We start from the raw sequence: 22,085 nt of genomic DNA, 5'->3' as shown, positions 1-22,085 counted from the left end.
TTTTGTATTTTTTTAGTAGAGACGGGGTTTCACCATGTTAGCCAGGATGGTCTCGATCTCCTGACCTTGTGATCCGCCCGTCTCGGCCTCCCAAAGTGCTGGGATTACAGGCTTGAGCCACTGCGCCCAGCTGGAAGTTGCAATTTCAACCACAGGTAGGATGATCTGTAGAGGAAGAGAGTTAGGGCTTTGTATCAAATGAGAAGAGGAGGGAAGGGAAGAGGGGACGAGGGGAGGGAAGAAGAGGTGGGGAAAGGAGGAGGGAAAGCAGGGGAGAAAAAGTTACTGCATGAGTGGGGAAAACTACTGAGATGTGTAAGGTTGTATGAAAATATATTTGTTCCACAAGTGTCTTGGTAAAATCAACATCAACAAACTACAAGATTTAACAACATCATCTAATCAGTATATATGAAGTGAACACATCATTTTTACCTATACACTAATGCGGGATCACCCTTCAGCATCTTTAAGAAGTAACAGTTTATAAAGAGAGGTAGCCAAGTAAGAACATATTCCTATAAGGAAAAAAATCTGGAAAACTGGGATTCCCTTGCCTTTCCCCAGCTCAGTAAGATTAAATAAATATTAGAAGAAAAACAAAAGTTCTCTGAGACATCCTTCCTTCAAATCTTTTATCAGTAAGACTTTGCAGACGAGTGTGGTGGCTCACACCTGTAATCCCAGCACTTTGGAAGGCTGAGGCAGGAGAATCACTTAAGACTAAGAAGTTTGAGACTAGCCTGGGCAACATAGGGAGACTCTGTTTCCGGAAAAAAATAAAAAGATTAGGCAGATGTGGTTGTGCATGCCTGTAGTCCCAGGTACTTAAGAGGCTGAGGTGGGAAGACAGCCTGAGCCCAGGAGTAGAAGCCTGCAGTGAACTATGACTGAACCTCTGTACTCCAGCCTCAGTGACACAGCAAGACCCTATCTGAAAAAAAAAAAAAAAAAAAAGACTGCTTACGTGGACAGAATTTGGACAGAGCTGGGTATCACTAAAGATAAGGAACAAAATGTTAAAAGAGATGCTGACTTTACTATCTCCAAAAATCATTTACACAACTTAAGTCATCATGTGCAGGGACTATGGAATGGGACGGAGTTTAGTGACCACAGGTAATTTCACATCTGAGTTTAGAAAATTAGAAACCGATGCATCAGTTCAATGATTCCAGTTAACTGCGGGACTCTGCCCCTGACATCAAGTCTATAAAAGTTCAAAAGCAATAGAAGATAACAGGGTTTGTCACAACGGATATGAGAAGCATGTTCAAGATCTAACCCTTACGGTAAGTACTAGCCTCAGGAATCAATGAATTTGTCAACACATTAATCAGTTACTCAACAGCCACATTCTTTATTGGTTTCCAGATGTTTTGGACAAGGGCCCCTTATGTGCCAAGCAATGTCCTCGGTACATAATGTCCTCAGGAAGGGCAGATCTTGTGACTGTCATGAGCTCTGCAGGCTTAATGAGGAACAGACATTACACAGTAAACTTGGAAGGATGGCTGCAGGGAGTCTTGCAAGGCCAGGTAGAAGGTGGAGACAGAGAGGCAGAAGGCATCTCTGTCCCCACAGATAAAGGCCAAAGGAAGACTGCGGAAGGACATAAAAGAAGGTTGGAGGCCAAAATGCCCCAACACTTTGTGGGGCCAAGGTGGCAGACCACTTGAGCCCAAGAGCTCAAAACCAGCCTAGGCACAAATCAAGACCACGTCTCTACAAAAAAATTAAAAATTAGGTAGGCATGGTGGTGTGTACCTGTACTCCTAGCTACTTCAGAGACTGAGGTAGGAAAATCACTTGTGTTCAAGAGTTCAAAATCAGCCTGTACAACATAGCAAGACTCCCAAAATTTAAAAATTAGCCAGGTTTGGTGGTACTGGTGCTATAGTCCCAGCTACATGGGAGGTGGCAGGATCACTTGAGCCCAGGAGAATGAGGCTGCAGTGAACTATGAAGACACCACTGCACTCCATCCTGGGCAACAGAGAAAGGCCCTGTCTTTACAAAAAAAAAATTAGAGATGGGGTCTCACTAAAATGCCCAGGTTGGTCTCAAACTCCTGGCCTCAAGCAATCCTCTCGCCTCAGCCTCTGACAGTGGTGAGATTACAGGCATGAGCCACCGCGCCCTGCCTATTTTCACATTAGAAAGGTTTGGGCTGATACGGGAGGAAGGGGTGAGTCCAGCAGAGATGGGAGATCAATGGAGAGCAGGGGAAGGCATCTAGATAAGCTATGGTGGCTTCTGTGAAGACAGCATTGATGTGGACGGGCTCTGGAGATGGGTTTTAGAGTTGGAAAGGGGCAAGGCATGGTGGTGTGCACCTGTAATCCTAGCTACTTAGGCAGGGGAACCGCTTGAAACCACAAGTTTGAGACTAGCCTGAGCAACATAATGAGATCCTGTTCACACACAAAAAAAATGTTAATTCCCTGGGCATAGTGGTGTGTACTTGTGGTCCCAGTTTCTTGGGAGGCTGAGGTGGGAGGATCCCTTGAGTCCAGGATGTCAAGAATACAGTCAGCCATGACTACACCATTGCACTTCAGACTCGATGAGAGAGCAAGATTACATCTCTTTAAAAAAGAAAAGAAAAGAAAAGGACAGGACTCAGGATTAGTGTGAATACAAAGTGAAAGAAATAAAAAAATGGTTCCTAGGTGAGCCCCAAGAGCTGGAAGGACCGCTTCCGAAATGGGGAAGTGCAAATGAGGAACTGACTAGGGCTGAGGGGCAAGGAGGAAGAGCAGGAACTTATTTTTGGTGAGAGGTATCTGAGCAGAAGGCTCAGGGAATGGTGAAGTGGGCATACACGTGTAGCTTGGCAGGCTGAAGTCGTGGGTTGGCAGCAGCGCTTGGGAATCTGGAGACCAGCAAGATAGCGAATGCAAATACAGAGCAAGAGGAATGAGAGGGCAGAGGCGCTCCTGTTTCCCACCGCAGGGTCCAAGGAAACGTCACCAGGAAGTGCGTGCCCACAGGCACACAGCCTTGCTCCTAGGGTCACATCCACCCTCCCATCCTCTGCAACTCTGCCTTCACAGGAGCTCCTCTCGAGGAGAAAGTGAGGTCACCCCCCTGCCGCATGCACTGGAAGGCCTCCTCCGCACCAGAAGCACATCCACGGCCCCTTTCCTCCACTTCCACACCATCTGTTGTTTTCTTATTGTTTTGTTTTTTTCCTGGATAGGGTCTCACTCTGTTGTTGCACAGGATGGAGTGCGGCGGTGCGATCATAGGTCACTGCAGCCTTCAACTCCTGAGCTCCAGCAATTCTCCCACCTCAGCCTCCTGAAGACCTGTGACTACAGGCATGCAACACCACCCCTCGCTATTTCTTTGAGCTTTCTGTAGAGACAGGGTCTCACTATATTGCCCAGGCTGGTCTAAAACTCCTGGGCTCAAGCGATCCTCCTGCCTGGATCTCTCAAAGTGCTGGGATTATAGGCGTGGGCCACCATGCCTGGATTTTTTTGAGTTTTTATAACCGCCATTCCAATAGATGACTGGATAAAGAAAATTTAGTATATAAAAGCCACATAAAATGTAGTATATCAACACCACCATCAAAAATAATATCATGTCTTTGGCAACAACAGGGATGGAACTGGAAACCACTATCCTAAGTAAAATAACTGAGACACAAAGTCAAATACCACATAGTCTCGCTCAAAAGTGGGAACTCAACAGTAGGTCCACATGGACATAGAAATGGAAATAACAGATACGGGGACTCCCAAAAGGGAAACGTTGGGAAGGGGTTGAGGGCCGAGAAATTACCTATCGGGTACAATGTTCATTATTTGGGTAAGGGGTACACGAGAAGTCCAAAGCTTACCATGACACGATACACCCATGTACCAAATGTCCACGTGTGTCCCTGAATGTCTAAAAATCAACAACAACAGTAATACTACAACTTCTCTTCCTCAAAATACCCCAGAGGGATCTCCAAGAAAACAAGAGACAAAAATGATGCATACTCTAGTGGCATGAGGCCAAAACTGCATGGGGCACGTGTGCGTGTGTGCATGCATGCATATATGTGTGTGTGCATGTGCACGTGTGTGTGTGCTTGTGTGTGTGCATGTGGGGGCTTTTTTAACACAAAGAAAAGTACAGAAGGACCCACACCAGGCTGTCAAATAATTACCTGGCAATGAGGAAGGGTGAGTGGAAGAAAGGAAAACTTGAGGCAAGCCTCAAAAACAATCCATAACTAAAAACACTGCACAGGCGCCCTGCATCAGTGGGAAAGGCATCTAATTATAATACTAAAAATGTATTTGAGGGGCCCAGGTGGTGGCTCACGCCTGTAATCCCAGCACTTTGGGAGGCCCAGGTGGGTAGATCACTTGAGGTCAGAAATTCCAGATCAGCCCGGTCAACTAGGCAAAAACCTGTATTTACTAAAAATACAAAATTAGCTGGGGGTGGTGGTGCATGCCTGTAATCGCAGCTAGTTAGGAGGATGAGGTGGGAGAATCGCTTGAACCCAGGAGGCAGAGGTTGCAGTGACCCAAGATTGCACCGCTGCCCTCCATCCTGGGTGACAGAGGGAGACTCCATCTCAAACAACAACAAAATTAAAACAATGTATCCAAGCAGCTGAAAGCAGGCAATGGAACAGATATTTGCGGAATGGTGTTCAGAGCAGCATTATTCACTACAGCCAAGAGGTGGAAGGCACCCCAGTGTCCATGGATGAATGAATGGATGAACACAACATGCTGTATCCTCTACACGATGGGCTACTACCCAGGCTTAGAAAGCAGGGAAATTCCTTTCTACAGGATGGGGGAATCTGAAGGACATTACAGTAACTGAAAGAAGCCAGCCACAAAAGGACAAACGCTGTAGGATTCTGCCTATATAAGGTTCCTAGATCACCAAATTCACAGAGCAGAGAGTACAAGGGAGGTTGCCAGGGCGGGGCTGGAGGGAGGGGCACTAGGGCGTGTCTCATGAGGACAGAGTTTCAGCTGGGGAAGATGAAAAGGAGTTCTGGAGATGGATGGGGATGGGGGGGCAGTTGCATAGAAACATGAATGTGCTCCATGCCACTAAACCGTGCTTTTTTTTTTTTTTTTTTGAGACACAGTCTTACTCCGTTGCCCAGGATAAAGTGCAGCGACACAATCTCAGCTCACTACAACCTCTGCCTTCCTGCTTCAGCCTCCCAAGTAGTGAACTGTACACTTTTTTTTTTCTTTTTCCTGAGATGGAGTCTCGCTCTGTCGCCCAGGCTGGAGTGCAGTGGTGCGATCTCGGCTCACTGCAAGCTTCACTTCCCAGGTTCACACCATTCACCTGCCTCAGCCTCCCAAGTAGCTGGGACTATAGGTGCCCGCCACCATGCCCGGCTAATTTTTGGTATTTTTAGTAGACGAGGTTTCACCATGTTAGCCAGGATGGTCTCGATATCCTGACCTCGTGATCTGCCCACCTCAGCCTCCCAAAGTGCTGGGATTACAGGTGTGAGCCACTGTGCTGGCCGTGAACTGCACATTTCAAAAATGGTTAAAATGAGGCTGGCATGGACTCTCATGCCTGTAATCTCAGCACTTTGAGAGGCCAAAGCAGGAGGATTGAACGAGATCAGGAGTTTGAGAACAGCCTGGGCAACAAAGCAAGATCACATCTTTGCCAAAAATTAAAAAATTAACTGGGCCTGGTGGCATGTGCCTGTAGTCCCAGCTTTACTTGGGAGCCTGAGGGAGGAGGACTACTTGAGCCTGGCAGTTGGAGACCAGCCTGTGCAACACAACAAGACCCTGTCTCTACCGAAAATTTAAAAATTAGCCAGGCATGGTAGTGCGCACCCATAGTCCCAGTTACTTGGGAGGCTGAGGAGGTTGAGGCTGCAGTGGGCCATGATTGCACCAGTGCACTGCGGCCTGGGCAACACAGCAAGAACTCATTTCTTAAAAAAAAAAAAAAAAAAAAGGAAGTTAAAATAGTAAAATGTAAAATGTTATGTGATATATGTTAGCAAAATAAAAAAATTAAATTTTAAACAATGTTTTCCAGCATAGAGTGCAATCTATGCATCTATGAACAGGGGGGAAAGTCAACATAAAGAAAGGGTCAATGTCATCAACAATGACTGAGACAAGGGAGGTTTCCCAGTCCCCTCCCCCTCCTCGCCAGTGACCTCGGCTGAGCTGCTCTGTCCTCATCTTTAGCTGACAGCAGCACCTTCCATCTGCAAAGCTGATCTGCTGTCTTTTATTTGCAGGGTCTGTGGGGATGGCTTCTCCTCTAAGGGATTTTTTCGCTTTTGCTTTTGTTTTTATGAACAGGAAAATCAGCCTCACTAATTTGGAGACGCCTAATACAGAAGTTGGTCCTCCTCCCTCCAGAGGCTGCCATAAAGCTGGGCTTTTGTCATGAGAAGAAGAAAATGAGCCGTCGTCATCCCATCTCCTCCAACATCTCTCTATGCCATGCAAGGCTCCGGAACGGTTCTACTTTCCGACCTGGCTCCACTGCAACTAGCCCTTAAACAAGGGGACCTAGCAGCCCTAGGTGGCTCCGTCCACCTGTGGCTTCCTCCCTCCAAGGACCCTGCCTCAGGCGCTCTTCTGAGACAGTTGCCTGCAGATGTTTTGCCCTCAGTTTCCCAAATTGGAATGCACTCTCCCTCCTTGGATTTCCTCAATGTCCAGCAGCCCAAATGCACAGCTGAGCCAGAGCCAGTCCTTCTTCACATCCCAGTCCCCACGGCAGTCTTCTACACATCTGAGCTCACTGCATTCCTGTGTCCACCTCCTGGATGAACCCAGATTTGAATTTCTCCCCCATGTCCCTCCTGCCCCCGTAGTGACTCATGGCTTCCGTGTCACTCCCTGTCTAGAATGATTTTCCACCACCTACCCCTTTCAGTCAATAAACCCCTACTCCTCGTGCAAAATTCTCCTTAGGTGTCCATTTCATCTTCACCCCCTACCTCTTGCCTTCCAAAGCTGGTAAGGCCCCTTTTCCACATATCACTAGGACTCTTCCCAACCTACGCAGTTCTCCTTAGACTAAGGCACCGGAAGACACGGCATCAAACAGAAAACTCTATTCAGAAGACGCTACAATTGTATTCTCTAGAAAGAATTTAAACCTCCCTTTTCATACAAAGAAAAAGGGAATGAAGGTAAAAAAATAATATAAAAGAAAATTACAGATAATAAAATAAGCCTCCCTTTTCGAAGCACCTGCTTTGCCCTCAAATAGTAAAAATGCAATGTATCAGTTTCGGATACAGAAGAGAACAAGAAGATCTGGGTGCCTGCCTTTACTCGGTGGTCTCTGTTCTTTGCAGGCAGTGATAAGAGAGAAAGAAGCAGTACCTCCAGATTTTTGTTTTCAAAATTCAAATAGAGAGCAAAAATAATATAAAAGGAGAGGATACAGTGTTCTTTCTTCTTGAACTCTGAGGAAACAAAGGAATGGTTTTACTCCTACCCCAAGTACCAATGAAGATGGCAACCACACTCAAATCTGTAGACTTAGAAAACAACGTTTCCAGCCATATCACAAGGTCAAGAGATTGAGACCATCCTGGCCAAAATGAGGAAACCCCATCTGTACTAAAAATACAAAAATTATCTGGACGTGGTGGCGCACACCTGTAGTCCCAGTTACTCAGGCGGCTGAGGCAGAACCACTTGAACTCGGGAAGCGGAGGTTGCAGTGGGCCAAGATCGCGCCAGTGCACTCCAGCCTGGCGCCAGAGCAAGACTCTATCTCAAAAATCAAAACAAAAACAAACAAATAAAAATGATGTCTCCAAGAGATGCATCCACTCTCCCCAAAGAAGAGGTTCTGGCATGAACTCCTTTGCATAGAGAAACGAGTGGTCATCCAGAAACTAGAAGGATGTGGCCTGGAGTGGAGAGACCTCTTGCCTTCCAAGTTCCGTAGAAGAAAGCTGGTTAAGCCCTGCCAACCACAGACCAAACCCACTGGCTTGGCTTGGCTGCTGTGCCATAAATAATATGGCACTGGAACCACTGGTTGGCCCATAAGCCAATCAATCATGACAAAAGAGTAGGGCTACAGGCTCAGGGGCTGGGGCAGAAAAGGGAATAAGGGACTCCACATGCACAGGTAGTTATCTGTCTGTACATCCGCTACCCAACATCTATTCACCTATCCATCACCCATCATTTAGTCCTATATTAATATCTATTATCTACCACCTATCCATCTCAACATATACCTACTATCATATCCATCTGTCATCTCTCTGTTGGTCGTCTATCACAGTGATTCACTAGTGGAGATAACTTTGCCCTCCCTCCTGGAAGGGATATTGGTGACATCTGGAGACATTCCTGGCTTTCAGAACTGGGGTTGCTGCTTCTGTCCCCTGGTTGGGGGAGCCCAGGGATGCTGTCCAACACCCTACTTTGTGCAGGATGGCCCCACCACAGAGACTCATCCAGCTGTAAATGTGAGGCACTTCCACTGAAAATCCTTGCTTTACACGTTCATCAAGAAAAAGTCCAATACCTGAAACTGCCAGTAAGAGGTGGAGGCAGGTGGGCACCTTTAGCAAATCCCATCCATTCTGTACTGACTTGATGCAAGTCCAGTCAGCATTGCAACGGGGCCACCCAGAACAACAGCACAGTGGGAAGCCCCATTCAAAAGGACCAGCAGCCAGGCCTCAGCCATGCTAAGGCACGTTGTCTCCCCAGGATGATGATGATTTTAAACTGAATACAGATTCTCCCTCATGGCAGGTAGCAAAATGTATCTGTAGGCTGGGCGCAGGCACATTACTCAACACCCTACAGTGCACATAGCATGCCCCACCACAGAGAATCACCCAGCCCCAGATGTCAGCAGTGCTCAGGCTGAGAAACCCTTTTCTGGATCTAAATGTCAGAAATTCCTGTATGCATCAAGGCTGAAGGGTCATGGTCTCTGGGAGGAGCACAAAACTTCCTCTCTGGGAAACTGACTTTGTTGCATTTCTTCTGCACCTTGGACACTGAGTTACTTGGCTCTTGTGAGAGTCTGAGATGGCCTTGGGAAATGGAATTATCACTGAACAGAATGTGGTCCTTCGTGTGCCCTATACAAATTCCCTGGTGTCTTTTCAAACTTACTACCTGCAGCTATTCAAAAACCACATGCTGATAACGCCATTTGCAAACCCACCATGTTGTTCAACTGGAACTCTGAACTCCAAACAGTCACTGTTCAACTTGATTCTTGTCATAAGCAGCACTCCATGCAACTTCCAGAAATGCAAGCAAAACCTACTCCATGTTTTTCCATAACATGACAGCTCTATTTGCAATGTCATCAATCTATCAATCACATATCCATCTCAATATGTATCTCAATATCCATCATCTGTAGCTATCTGTCTGTATTAATATGTATTATCTATCACCTATCTTAATATCTATCTTAATATTAGCTACCCATCATCTATTCACCTATCAATCACCTATCATTTAGACCTATCTTAATATCTATTACTTATCACCTATCCATCTCAACACATACCTACCTATCATCTCTCTATTTGTTGATTATCTGTCTATCACAGTGGTTCACCAGTGGAGATAACTGTGCCCTTCCTACCCCAAGGAATACCTGGTGATGTCTGGAGACATTTCTAGTTTTTGTAACTGGGATTGTTGCCCTGGTATATGCTGAGTGGAGCCCAAGGACACTGTCCAACACCCTACAGTGTGCAGGGAGTCCCCACCACAGAAACTCATCCAGCCGTAATTGTGAAGCACCTCCACTGAAAGTCCTTGTTTTATACTTTCATCAAGAAATCTGAGACCTAAAACTGCCAGTAGGGAAGCAGATGTTAAACAAGGCAACATACATTTAGAAGAGAAGCTGCACAGCTGGAAGGATGAAATTAATTCCTCACAGAGGATCTAGGATTCTCCTCTAAGACATGCTCCTCATCATGCAACAATGGACACCCTCCAGCATCTTATCCACAGGGATATGCTGGACACCCTTGAGCGTCTTATCCACGGAGCTAGCCAGATCAAGCATTCTCTCTCGTGTTACGTATAGGGAATGTCAAGTGCCTGGATACCCTGGATCAACTTTAATGCACTTCTTAAAGCCACTTGGTCTCTCAAGCATTCATGCACAGAAAAAGCAAAATGCTATAGCGGGTTATCATAATACTGCAGGGCACTGAAAAATCAATTCTCAGCAAGTCACTAAGGAGGTCTCATGGGCTAAGTTACGTCACCCTCTCCAAGTGCATATTGGTTTTTGGATTCTTTTTTTGAGACAAGGTCTCACTCTGTCGCCCAGGCTGCAGTACAGTGGCACAATCACGGCTCACTGCAACCTCCACCTCCCAGGCTCAGGTGATCCTTGCACTTCAGCCTCCCAAGTAGCTGAGACTATAGGCACCCACCACCACACTCAGCTAATTTTTGTACTTTTTGTAGAGACAGGGTCTGGCCATGTTGCCCAGGCTGGTCTCAAACCCCTGAGCACAAGGAATCCTCCCTCCTTGGCTTCCTAACATGCTGACATTATAGGTGTGAGTCAACGTGCCCAAGTGGCAAACATGTTTTCTGTAAATTTTGGAAAAAGTCACCTGTAAATTGCTATCACTGTTAAAAGTCACCTGTAAATTGCTATCACTGTTAAAAGTCACCTATAAATTGCTATCACCCTTAAGTCTTTAAAGGCTCATTGTTGACAATCATTTCCCTAGATCCAAAACATTAACAAGAGCTGCAGACTTCAGAGCCTGCCTTGTTTTCTGCACTATTTCAAAACTGAATAATTTTATTTATTTTTCTCTGGTGTTTTTTGTTTGTTTGTTTTGTTTTGTTTTTAAGATGAAGTCTCACTCTGTCACCCAAGCTGGAGTGCAGTGGTGCAATGTTGGCTCACTGCAACCTCTGCCTCCCAAGCTCAAGAGATTCTAGTGCCTCAGTCTCCCAAGTAGTTGAGATCACCAGCGTGCACAACCATGCCCAGCAAATTTTTCTATTTTTAGCAGAGGCAGGGTTTTGCCATGTTGGCCAGGCTAAAATTTCTTTTTAATATTTTTCTTAAGAGATGAGATTTCACTATGTTGCCCAGGCTGGTTTGGAACTCCTGATCTCAAGCAATCCTCCTGCCTTGGCCTCCAAAAATGCAGGGATTACAGGTGTTAGCCACTCAGCTCAGTCCCAAATCAGAGAATTGTGAAATGAGCTCCTGCCATGTTTTCCCAAAACACTGGATATAATCCTCCCAAGAATAATATTGCAAGTGGCCTTAAATTCCATGCAGACTTTAAATGATGAGGAAGAATTCATGCTTTTCGGCAACACCACCAGGCAGACTAAACATACAAATAACAGCTCACTTTCGACTGTAACCAGTAGTTGGAGGAGCTGTACTGGCAAAGGACAACCCACAAAGCATCCAAACTGTCCTCTCAGAAAGCTATCATGATGCAGACAAATTTCGCTCCTTAAGAAACAAAAATAGACCAGGTACAATGGCTCACATCCGTAATTTCAGCATGGGAAGCCAAGGTGGGAAGATCATTTGAGCCCAGGAGTTTGAAACTAGCCTGGGCAGCAAAGTGAGACCTGGTTCCTACAAAAAATTTTAAAAAGAGGCAGGTATGGTGGTACACACCTGTAATCCCAGCACACTGAGAGGCCAAGGCAAGTGGACTGCTTGAAGCCAAAAGTTCAAGCCCAGCCTGGGCAGTACAGCAAGACTCTGTTTATTAAAAAAACAAAAACATTATCTTCACCAAAGAGGTTGTGAAAAATACTTTTTTTTTCATTAAAAATAACTAAAAACATTAGCACGGTGTAGTGGTGCATGCCAGTAGTCCCAGCTACTCTGGAGGCTGAAACACGAGGACGGCTTGAGCCTGGGAGATTAGGAGCTGCAGTAAGCACTGATTGCTCCACTGAAGTCCAGCCTGAGCCACACAGCAAGACCTTGTCTCTAAATTAAAAATATATATATATACTTTTTTATATAAAAAGATAAAAATAAACCAAATAAATAACTTTGGATAGAATATCTAAAGTCTCTAGGGCTTAAATGAGACTTAAAGAACATAAACGACTTTGTTCCTTAAAATTGAAAATGGGCAGGCTCAGTGCAGTGGCTTATGCCTGTAATCCCAGCACACTAAGGAGGCCAAGGTGGGTGGATAATTTGAAGTCAGGAGTTCAAGATCGGCCTGGCCAACGTGGCAAAACCCCATCTCTACTAAAAGTACAAAAATTAGCTAGGCATGATGACACGCACCTGGAGTCCCACCTACTCTACTAAGGACGCTGAGGTAGGAGAATCATTTGAACTCAGGAGGCAGAGGTTGCAGTGAACCGAGATTGCACCACTGCACTCCAGCCTGGGTGACAAAGTGAGACTCCGTCTCAAAAAAAGAAATCGGGGAACATCACAATCATAATCCACGTCCCTGCAGGAATCCACCTTATCTGCTAAGGAAAACAGCTGTGAGCTATCCTGGCTTGAAGAAAGGAGAACTATCTAACTAAAGCTCTGTTCTGCAAGCTCCTCCCTATTTTTTAACTTGCAGGAGCTCAAGGATGCTATTTCAGGGAATTCTCTCACTTGCGCACTCCAACCACCCCCATGTCTATGCAATTCTTCTGTAGGCTTTTAGATTTTAAAACACCTGGGAGCCCATCCTGCAGGCTGCTCTCCTGCTCCAGGAAGTACAATGGGTGTGCATGAGTTCCTCAGGACTATCATTAACAAAGTTTCACAAACTGGGGAGTGGGGTGGCAGACAACAGATGTGTATTCTCAGTTCAGGTACAGTGGCTGACACCTACAGACCCGGCACTTTGGGAGGCTGAGGCCAGAGGATTGCTTCAGGCCAAGAGTTTGAGACCAGCCTGGGCAACAGAGCAAGACCTCATCCCTCAAAAGTTTTTAAAAATTAGCCAGGCATGGCGGCATATATCTATGGTCTCAGCTATTTGGGAGGCTGAGGTAGAAGACCCCACTTGAGCTCAGGAGGTAGAGGCTGCAGTGAGCCTGGGCAACAGAGTGAGACCCTGTCTCAAAAGAAAGAAAAGAAAGAAAAGGAGGAAGGGGAAAGGAGGAGGAAAGGGAAGGGAGAGGGGGAGGGAAAAGGAAGGGGAGGGAGAAAGGGAGAAGGGGAGGGGAGGGGGAGGGGGGAAGGGAGGGAGAGGGAGAGGGGGGAGGGGGAGGGAGAGGGGGAGGGGGAGGGGTGAGGGGGAGGGGAGGGGAGGGGGAGGGAGGAGAGAATACAAAAGAGAAAGAAAGAATAGTGAGAGCCCAACTCTACTAAATATACAAAAGTAACTCGAGTGTGGTGGTACACACCTATAGTCCCAGCTACTCCGGGAGGATGAGGCAGGAGAATTGCTTCAACCCAGGAGGCAGAGGCTGCAGTAGATCGCACCATTGCACAATCTGGGCAACAGGGCTAGACTCTGTCTCAAAAAACAAACAAACAAAAAAAGCAGGAAAAGGAAGAAAGAAATGTATTCTCTCATGACTTTGGCACCCCAAATCCAAAGTTCAGCATGATGGTGTTGGTGGGGTTGGTTCTTCTGCAGGCTCTGATGGAGAATCTGCCCCTGGCCTCTCTCCCAGGTTCTGGGAGTAGCCGGCAATCCTTGGAGTCCCCTGGCTTGGAGATGCACCATTCCTCCAACCTCTAACTATCCTCATAAGGTGTCCTTCTCTCGGTGTTCGGCCGTCTTTGTGTCTGCGTCTCCTTCCTTTTCTTTTAAGGACACCAGTCACACAAAGTTAAAAGCACACTGTACAGCAGCATGAGCCCAACCTACTTGCATTTCATTTTTCGTTTTGTTTTTACAAACAGCGTCTTGAGTGCAGTGGTGCCATCACAGCTCCATGCAGCCTCAAGCTCCTGGCCTTAAGCAATCCTCTTGCCTCACCCTTCCTGGTAGCTGGGAGCACAGGTGTGCACCCAACACCTGACTAATTGTTTAATTTTCTGTAGAAACTGAGTCTTGCTATGTTGCCCATGCTGGTCTCAAGTGAGACCTGGGCTCAAGTGATCCTTCCCCCTCAGCCTCCCAAAGTGCTACAATTACAGGCGTGAGCCATTGTGCCTGCCCAACTGCATTTTAATTACATCTGCAAAGACCCTTTTTGCAAACAGCATTCCAATTTCATTCACAGGAGCCAGGGTGAGGATTTCAACATATCTTTTCAGGAGACACAATTTGACCTTCAACAGGAAGGAATTCCCGGAATTGGAGCCCCTCACTCAAGATTTCACGCATACCCCACAGTACCATGCTTAGGACACCTGCAAGCCACAGAAAGATGCAATGAAGCAAACAAGAAAGGGAAGGGTCCCACCTGCAAGCCCAGCCTTTGAAAGAACTGTGGTTTTGTTTGTTTGTTCAGTTGGTTGGTTGGTCTTTTTTTTTTAGACAGAGCCTTGCTCTGTTGCCCCAGCTGGAGTGCAGTGGCGAGATCTTGGCTCACTGTAACCTCTGCCTCCCAGGTTCAAGCAATTCTCCTGCCTCAGCCTCCTGAGTACTGGGATTACAGGTGCATGCCACCACACTGGGCTAATTTTTGCATTTATAGTAGAGACAGGGTTTTGCCGTCTTGGCCAGGCTGGTCTGGAACTCCTGACCTCAGGTGATCCACCTCCCTTGGCCTCCCAAAGTGCTGGGATTACGGGTATGAGCCACTGCACCCATCCTCTGCATGTGATATTGTTTGGAGCTCAGGCCACCTTGGGTCTAGAGAAGGCAGGTGTACTTGTTCCACTACACATAAGGTGCTTCAAGAACATCATAGGAGGCACCCTGTGTCCCGGGGACAGCAAGTAAGTGAGGGAAAACAAGTGTGTTTCTTAGGTGGGGGAAGTGAAGCACGATAATAAAGACAAAGAAGGAGGTCTGTCAAGCAGGGATGGTCTAGGAGAAGCCCCATAGTGAGCGTGTAAACAGCACCTTCTACCTTCCCCTGCAGGGAGGTGCTGGCAGAAAGCCAGTCCATGAGGATATTGGTAGGAGGATGCCGCATTGCTGGGGCTTTATATGGGATACTTCAGGAGTTCCCTGAGAATGACCAGAGAGAGGCAGGTCATTGCAGAGGTACCTGGGAGGACTAGTGAGGCTATAAAGTGAGGAATGTCTTCAAGGGGAGCAAGGCTGGGAGAGAAAGATCAGGTAGGAGGGACGCCAGTACAGAAAATCAGGGCAGAGAGACGGGACCCAGATAAAGCAGAAGATGGATAGGTGGACAGGAGAGGCGTGGCAATAAGACGGCAGAGGGAAGACTTGGGGAATTGGATGGAAGGCACCCATGGAGGGAAAGGAGAGACACGCAGGACATCCTTGTCTAAGACACCTGGCTGGAAACGGAATTACCCTGCTGGAATGGTCTGAATATCTTGTGTCCTCCCAAATCCCTATGTTGGATCCTCACTGCCACGGTGATGGTGTTAGATGGTGGGTCCTTTGGGAGGTCATGAGGGTGGAGTCTCATGAATGGGATGAGTGCCCTTATAAAAGGGACCCCAGAGAGATCCCTCGCCCCTTCCACCATATGAGGACACAGCAAAAAGGCACCATCTATGAACCAGGGAGCGGGTCCTCACCAGACACTGAATCTGCCATGTCTTGATCTTGGACTTTCCAGCCTCCAGAACCATGAAGCAAATGTCTGTTATTTGTAAATTACCGAGTCTAAGATCCTTTGTTATAGCAGCCCGAATGGACTCACACACCTACCCTAGGACATAAGACTGCTGTGTACCATCAGCTGGAAGGGTGTGGGCTGCATCTAAATGGGATATTTCTCATCCACAGTCAACCAGAAACCCACGAAACCTGAAGCCCAGCCCCGTCCAAAAGACTGTGGTCCCTTAAAAATCAACTTAACCAGTTCTCCAGAGAGCTATAGAAGCAGAACCCAAGGAGGTGAGGAGACAAAGATTCTTGCATCCTTTTCCAGGCAGAGATACTTGGCTCACCCAGGAGAGGAGCTAGGGGCCTTGGGCATGGACTTCTGAACACAGAGCATTTCTTTTTGGACCTGGTCAGCCATGGAGGTCAGGAGCCCTGGAGGTTTTCCAGCTCCGAGATCAGAGGCTGATAAGACCTGACAGGTGGAGACTGCTGTGGCCTGAGGCTTTGCACGCAGGCCACGGTCTCGGCCCACCCTGCTTCTTACAAGAAGAGACACACAGGGGCCTAGGGAGGGTGTGTGGGGAGAGGCCTCAGGAGGGGACTCACAGCCTGATGAGAAACGGGTGACTGACTTCCTTCAGGACAGACTTCTCATTGTGCACGTGCTGCTCCTGCTTCAGGCGGATGACATCGGGAATGCTCATCACCTTGAGAGCGAAGAAATGCTTGGCTGTCTTCTCCTTCACCAGGTGCACCCGCCCGAACGTCCCAGTGCCTAGAGAGAAAAGAAACTGACAGAGGCCATTAAGTCTCCTGACAAAGGGAGAAACCACCGCAGCCACGCAATCAGCGGGGGGCTGCACCAGGACAGCAAACACAGACCCCAAGCGAAACTTTCAGAGACTGAGTGTCACGGCACACGTGGGCTGATGGCATTTAGTGAGAGGCGCTCACCTGGAATTTTCCACTGAATACAGAAATTGCAGAGAGAGAAAGAGGGAGAGAGGGAAACAGAGAGAGCCATCTGCCTCTGAATGGTTCTTCAATTTGGAGACAAACTGGCCACAATATCTGCAGATCAGTCTTTGCAGACAGCACACCCACACGCCCCACACACCCACATGGAGACGCATTAGAGTAACAGTAAATGGACTTGTGCAACATGCCTTTTTCTCTTCAGGCTCTCTGGTTTCATCAGAAATCCAGACAGGGTGTAAAACACAGCCCTCCTCAACACGGCTGTTTCCTTAACGCACACGAAGGCTTGCTCAAAGCACGGAGTCCGTATTCTACAATCTGCTGTGGATTGGCATGAAGTGCTGTAGGTGCCCACAAACAGAAAACAACAACAACAACGGCAACCACTACAAATACCAGAGAAAACCAACAGCTCTACAGTATTCTGCTGGGACAGTTTCAATCCCAACACTCTCTTCTCCTCCTTCCCCTCCTCTACCTCTTCCTTTTCTTTTTTCTCTTCCTCAATCTTCTCCTCCTTCTCTTTCACCTCCTCCTCCTCTTCTATTTCCTTTTCTTTTCTATTTCTTCCTCCTTCTCCATCTCCTCCTCCTCACCGTCCTCCTCTCACTGGGGTGCATCTAAATGAAGAAATCTAATAGACAATGAGATATAAAAGAAACTCAGAATCTCTAAACAAGCTATGCTTATTCCTCCTCCTTCTATCTCCTCCTCCTTCTCCTCTTCTTCCTCTTCATCCTCCTCTTCTTCCTGTAACACACTGATCCTACAAGGTGTGCATATATGTTCACGCGCATATTGAAATATTCTCCACGTAGCATAAATGTTCTTGGGTTGGGAACAAACGAGTTTACTCTGTCGCCCAAGCTGGAGTGCAGTGGCGCCATCACAGCTCACTGCAGCCTCCACCTCCTGGGCTCAAGCAATCTTCCTGCCTCAGCCTACCCGGTTAATTTTTGTACTTTTTGTAGAAGGGGATCACACTACGTTACTCAGGCTAGCCTTGAACTCCTGGGCTCAAGCGATCCTCCTGCCTCAGCCTCCCAAAGTCCTGAGACTACAGGCATGAGCCACTGCGACTGATGCAGGATTTCTAGTGTATCACTAAATTGCCTTTGATCTACCTTGATTCCAGCGTTAGCAGCCCCTTACTGACATGCAAGTCATTCCTCAGCAATATTTTTAAACAACCCATTCACAGCTTCAGACAGAGATGAGCAACTAAAACAAAACTGCCCTCCCATATTATGTGATCACATTCACCCCAGACAGCAGAGCAGGCTTCTCAGAAACTGACATTCAGACAAAGGACGGTTTGGAAGTGTATCCTTCTGAGGAACCAGCATCTGTTGACGAGCAAAGCTCACTAATCAATATTAATCCATTTACCTATCCATTCATTTGCTGATACTCCTGTGCCTGCTTTATGCTAGATTGCAAAACTCAAGAGAACCAGGATCTTCCAGACACCTGCACTGCTATGTTTATGGCAGCACTATGCACAACAGCCAAGACATGGAAACCACCTCAGTGTCCGTCCAAGGGCAGATGGATATAGAAAACATGGTACATATACATGATGGAATACCATTCAGCCTTAAAAAACAAGGAAACTCTGTCATTTGCGGCAACATGGATGGAATTGGAGGCCTTTATGTTCAGTGAAATAAGCTAGGCACAGAAAAACAAACATTAAATATCGCATGATCTCACTTATACAAGGAATCTGACATGGTTTGGCTGTGTCCCCACCCAAGTCTGATCTTGAATTGTGGCTCCCATAATCCCCACGAGTCATGGGAGAGACCAGGTGGGAGGTACCTGAATCATGGGGGTGGGTTTTTCCCATAGTGAGTAAGTCTCACAAGATCAGATGTTTTAATAAATGGGAGTTCCCCTGCTTGTGCTCTCTTCTTGGTTGCTGCTATGTAAGATGTGACTTTGCTCCTCCTTTTATCTTCCACCATGACTGTGGGACCTCCACAGTCATGTGGAACTGTGAGTTCATTAAACCTCTTTCCTTTATAAATTAACCAGTCTCAGGTATGTCTTTATTAGCAGCATGAGAATGGACTAATGCAGAATCTAAAATAGTCAAACTCATAGAAGTAGAGCGACTGTTATCAAAAGATAGGACTTGAGGGGGAAGGGGAAACATATTGATTAAAGGATGAGCAAGATATGTAAACCATAGAGATCTACCATACACCCAGTTCTTATAGTTAACAAAACTGAATTGATATGTGAAGTTCTATATATAAAAATCTCACATATACAATAGTGAAACTGTATATATGAAAATTTGCTTAGAAGGTAGATCACATTATGTTGTTTTGTCTGTTTTTTTGAGACAGGGTCTCTCTCTGTTGCCCAGGCTGGAGTGCAGAGTGGCACAATCATAGCTCACTGCAGCCTTGACTTGCCAGCCTCAAGCAATCCTCCCACCTCAGCCCAAGTAGTTGGAACTATGCGCTGTGCACCACTAAGGGCGAATAATTTTTTAAATTGTGACTGGGTATTCTTGATTGGGTTGAGAAGAAAAAAAAGACCACAACCATATAATGGATTTCCTTCCAAGAATCTGGAACACCACTAATTGTACATGGTAACATGAAAATAATTTTTTAAAGTATTTGCTATAAACTAAAATCTCCGTGTTTTAAAACATATAAGCTAATGAATGATGAATTTACTAGCTTATAGGGCAGACTGGGAAGGGTGGAGAAGTAACCTTGGCTATTAAAAGAAGTTCCTAATAATGAATATTTTATTACGGTAGAAACAGAAAGTGAACTACAAAATAAAGAAAAAGTGTAAGAAGTTAAACAATGTCAATAGCCGACAAGTGTTAAATTTTTTTTTAAAGTAAACAAATAATGAAATAGTAACAAATTTTTAAAGTATATTCTCTTAGTTAATTTGGAAATAAAATAGGTTTTATTACAGTACGACATGGTGTGGACAAAATTAGGTGGAATGAGGTCAAAGACAGGAAGTGGGAGAAGGGCTTTGAGGACTGTGAACTGATCCAGTTTAGGTGTTTGACTATGGCCACTGATGTTTCAACTGGATAAAACACAATCAGGAATCAGGAACACTGGCATCCTACCCAAGCTTTGCCTGGGATTGGACCTATGAAATGGGCAACAGAGTAACCTTTTAGTCTCCTGTTGCTCTTCTTTCCAACAGAACATACAGATTACTGGGAAACATTAAATTCTTGCCACACCCTAAAATTCTAGTAAGGCAATGAATATGGTCCTTGACTTTTCTTCCTCTGTCTGGTTCCTTCCTCCTTACTTACCTTTCTCTATCACCACTCCAGGGAACCCATTTATTACTTGGCTGTGTTTACTGCATAACATTCGGTCTTCTTAGCACTTATATTTGACCATCAATGGAGATAATTCTCCATGCCTACTTTAAGAACAACATCTTTGACTCGACACATTTTTTTTACACTTCCGTGACTTCTTTAAACCTTTCTCTGAGCTGTGTGAGTTATAAATACACAAAACTCAAAACATGTTATTCGTGCACTGCAGCAGATCTTTGTGCTACCCTGGGAGATGTGGTCAGCGCCGCCAATGCCACAATCAGACTGCAGAATTGTATTGGTAAACAACTTTATTCAAAGCAGACAGAAGTGGCATGCTGTAATGTTTAAAGTTTAGTAGCTTAAGTGCACAGAAGACTTAATGGTGCTGGTAGATTTTCCCTGCTTGGTGTTCGGAGGCTCTCCAGTACACATTCCCCAGTTACCATTATCCCACTTGAGTAGAAAATGTCTATTTTTAGCCTACTCTGCAGCTAAGGGTGGCCATCTGACCCAGCTTTGCCCAATAAGACATAAAAAAATAGTCTTTTCAAGTGTTTCTAGGTAGGTCAGATCTTTCCTTCCTGATAAGACAGATCTTGAAGGTAAGTGGTCCATTCCCCGCCCTAGAAATCCCCTCCATCTTTCCCCAAGCTAAGTAGCAGCGTTACTCAGGAGGAAAATCTATGTGGAGTTTATGTCTTTTCTTTTAATTTTAGTGAGACCACTTCTGTACTAAAAATACAAAACCAATTAGCCAGGCACAGTGGCAGGTACCTGTAATACCAGCTACTCCAGAGGCTGAGGCACGAGAATCTCTTGAACCCGGGAGGTGGAGGTTGCAGAGAGCTGAGACTGCACCACCGCACTGCAGCCTGGGCAACAGAAGGAGATTTTGTCTCAAAAATAAATAAATAAATAAATAAATAAATATCTTGGTTCAGAAATCTAAAGAAAAATAAATAAAATTTTAAAATTTACAAAGTGAGGTATGAGAAAGCGCAAAAAACACGTTTCTCACTGTGAAAAGAGATGCCCTTTTCCTCTTTTCCTCAAGCCCAACAAACCCAAAATTCCGCCTGCCTGTGACTTCGGAGGGAAGGAAAGAGATGGCCAGCAGAGACAGAAGGGAAGACAGCAGGCCACCGTGTTAATCATCACGAAGCCCATTCATACTAAAGAAGTGCCCAGAAAAAGGAGAAACATGGATTTAAGTCTCTTTTGGTTATATTTTTAAATTTTGCTAGAACTCAAAACACTTCAGGAGATCTGTATGGAATAAACACAGGGACTGTGACATGATTTCACGCGGTCACAAAAGGGAAAAGAAACCAACCAACCCTGAGTACTTTCCCTTGCGGTCCGTGGGTAGATGGGACGGGGTCAGGAGGGTACAGAGAAGGACTGTGTCTCGCTACAGGACACCCCTGAGAGTAGATTCACGGACAATCTCAGACACTAACAGCTGACACCATCTGAGCCCAGTTCTTCCTCTGTGCTGCAAGAGCAACACCCCACAGCTAGCTCAGCCTTTCATGGGTCACCTAAATACAGCCAATCTCCCCTCTCCCCATTTGTGTGGGTTGAATTGGGTGCCCTGGAAAAGCCACATTGATGTTCTAATCCTTGGTACCTGTGAATGAGACCTTATTTGGAAATAGGGTCTTTGCAGAGGTAATTAAGATATACACAAAGGCTGGGCACAATGGCTCACACCTGTAATCCCAGCACAGGCATTCAACATCAGCCGGGGAAAGACAGCAAGACCCCATCTCCACTTTTAAAAAATGAAATTTAAAAAAAAAAAAAAAGATATATATTAAGGTGAGGTGATCCTGGAGGCAGTCCAGTATGAGTGGTGAAACTAATAAGGAGACACAGACAGAGGGAAGGCCACGTGAAGACAGAGGCAGAGAGTGCAGTGATGCGGCCACAGGTCCAGGGAAACCTGGAGCCCCCAGGATCTGGAAAAGGCCGGAAGGAGCCTCCCCTGGAGCCTCCAGAAAGAACTGGATACAACTGTAGTGGACTGAACTATGCTCTCCCAGAAAGATATGTCATGTCTTGACCCACAGAACCTGTAAATGAGACCTCATTTGGAAAAAGGGTCTTTGCAGGTGTAATTAAGTTAAGGATCCCAATGTGAGGTCATCCAAGATT

At 46.0% G+C, this 22,085-nt stretch overlaps 1 protein-coding gene across 6 annotated transcripts in view; it reads right to left on the bottom strand.

Annotated features, from left to right (window-relative positions):
* Window positions 1-22,085, bottom strand: part of LOC141409539 (cAMP-dependent protein kinase catalytic subunit PRKX-like) — a 102,365-nt gene that overhangs the window by 48,885 nt on the left and 31,395 nt on the right. For all 6 annotated transcript variants that reach the window (XM_074030575.1, XM_074030576.1, XM_074030578.1 and 3 more), the window contains exon 2: window positions 16,238-16,406. In XM_074030575.1, coding sequence (XP_073886676.1) covers window positions 16,238-16,406 — 169 coding nt within the window. The remainder of the gene's footprint in view (window positions 1-16,237; window positions 16,407-22,085) is intronic.

The sequence above is a fragment of the Macaca fascicularis genome, chromosome Y, assembly GCF_037993035.2.
Source record: "Macaca fascicularis isolate 582-1 chromosome Y, T2T-MFA8v1.1".
In the NCBI taxonomy this organism is placed as follows: domain Eukaryota; kingdom Metazoa; phylum Chordata; class Mammalia; order Primates; family Cercopithecidae; genus Macaca; species Macaca fascicularis.
This window is presented reverse-complemented; position numbering and strand designations above follow the sequence as displayed.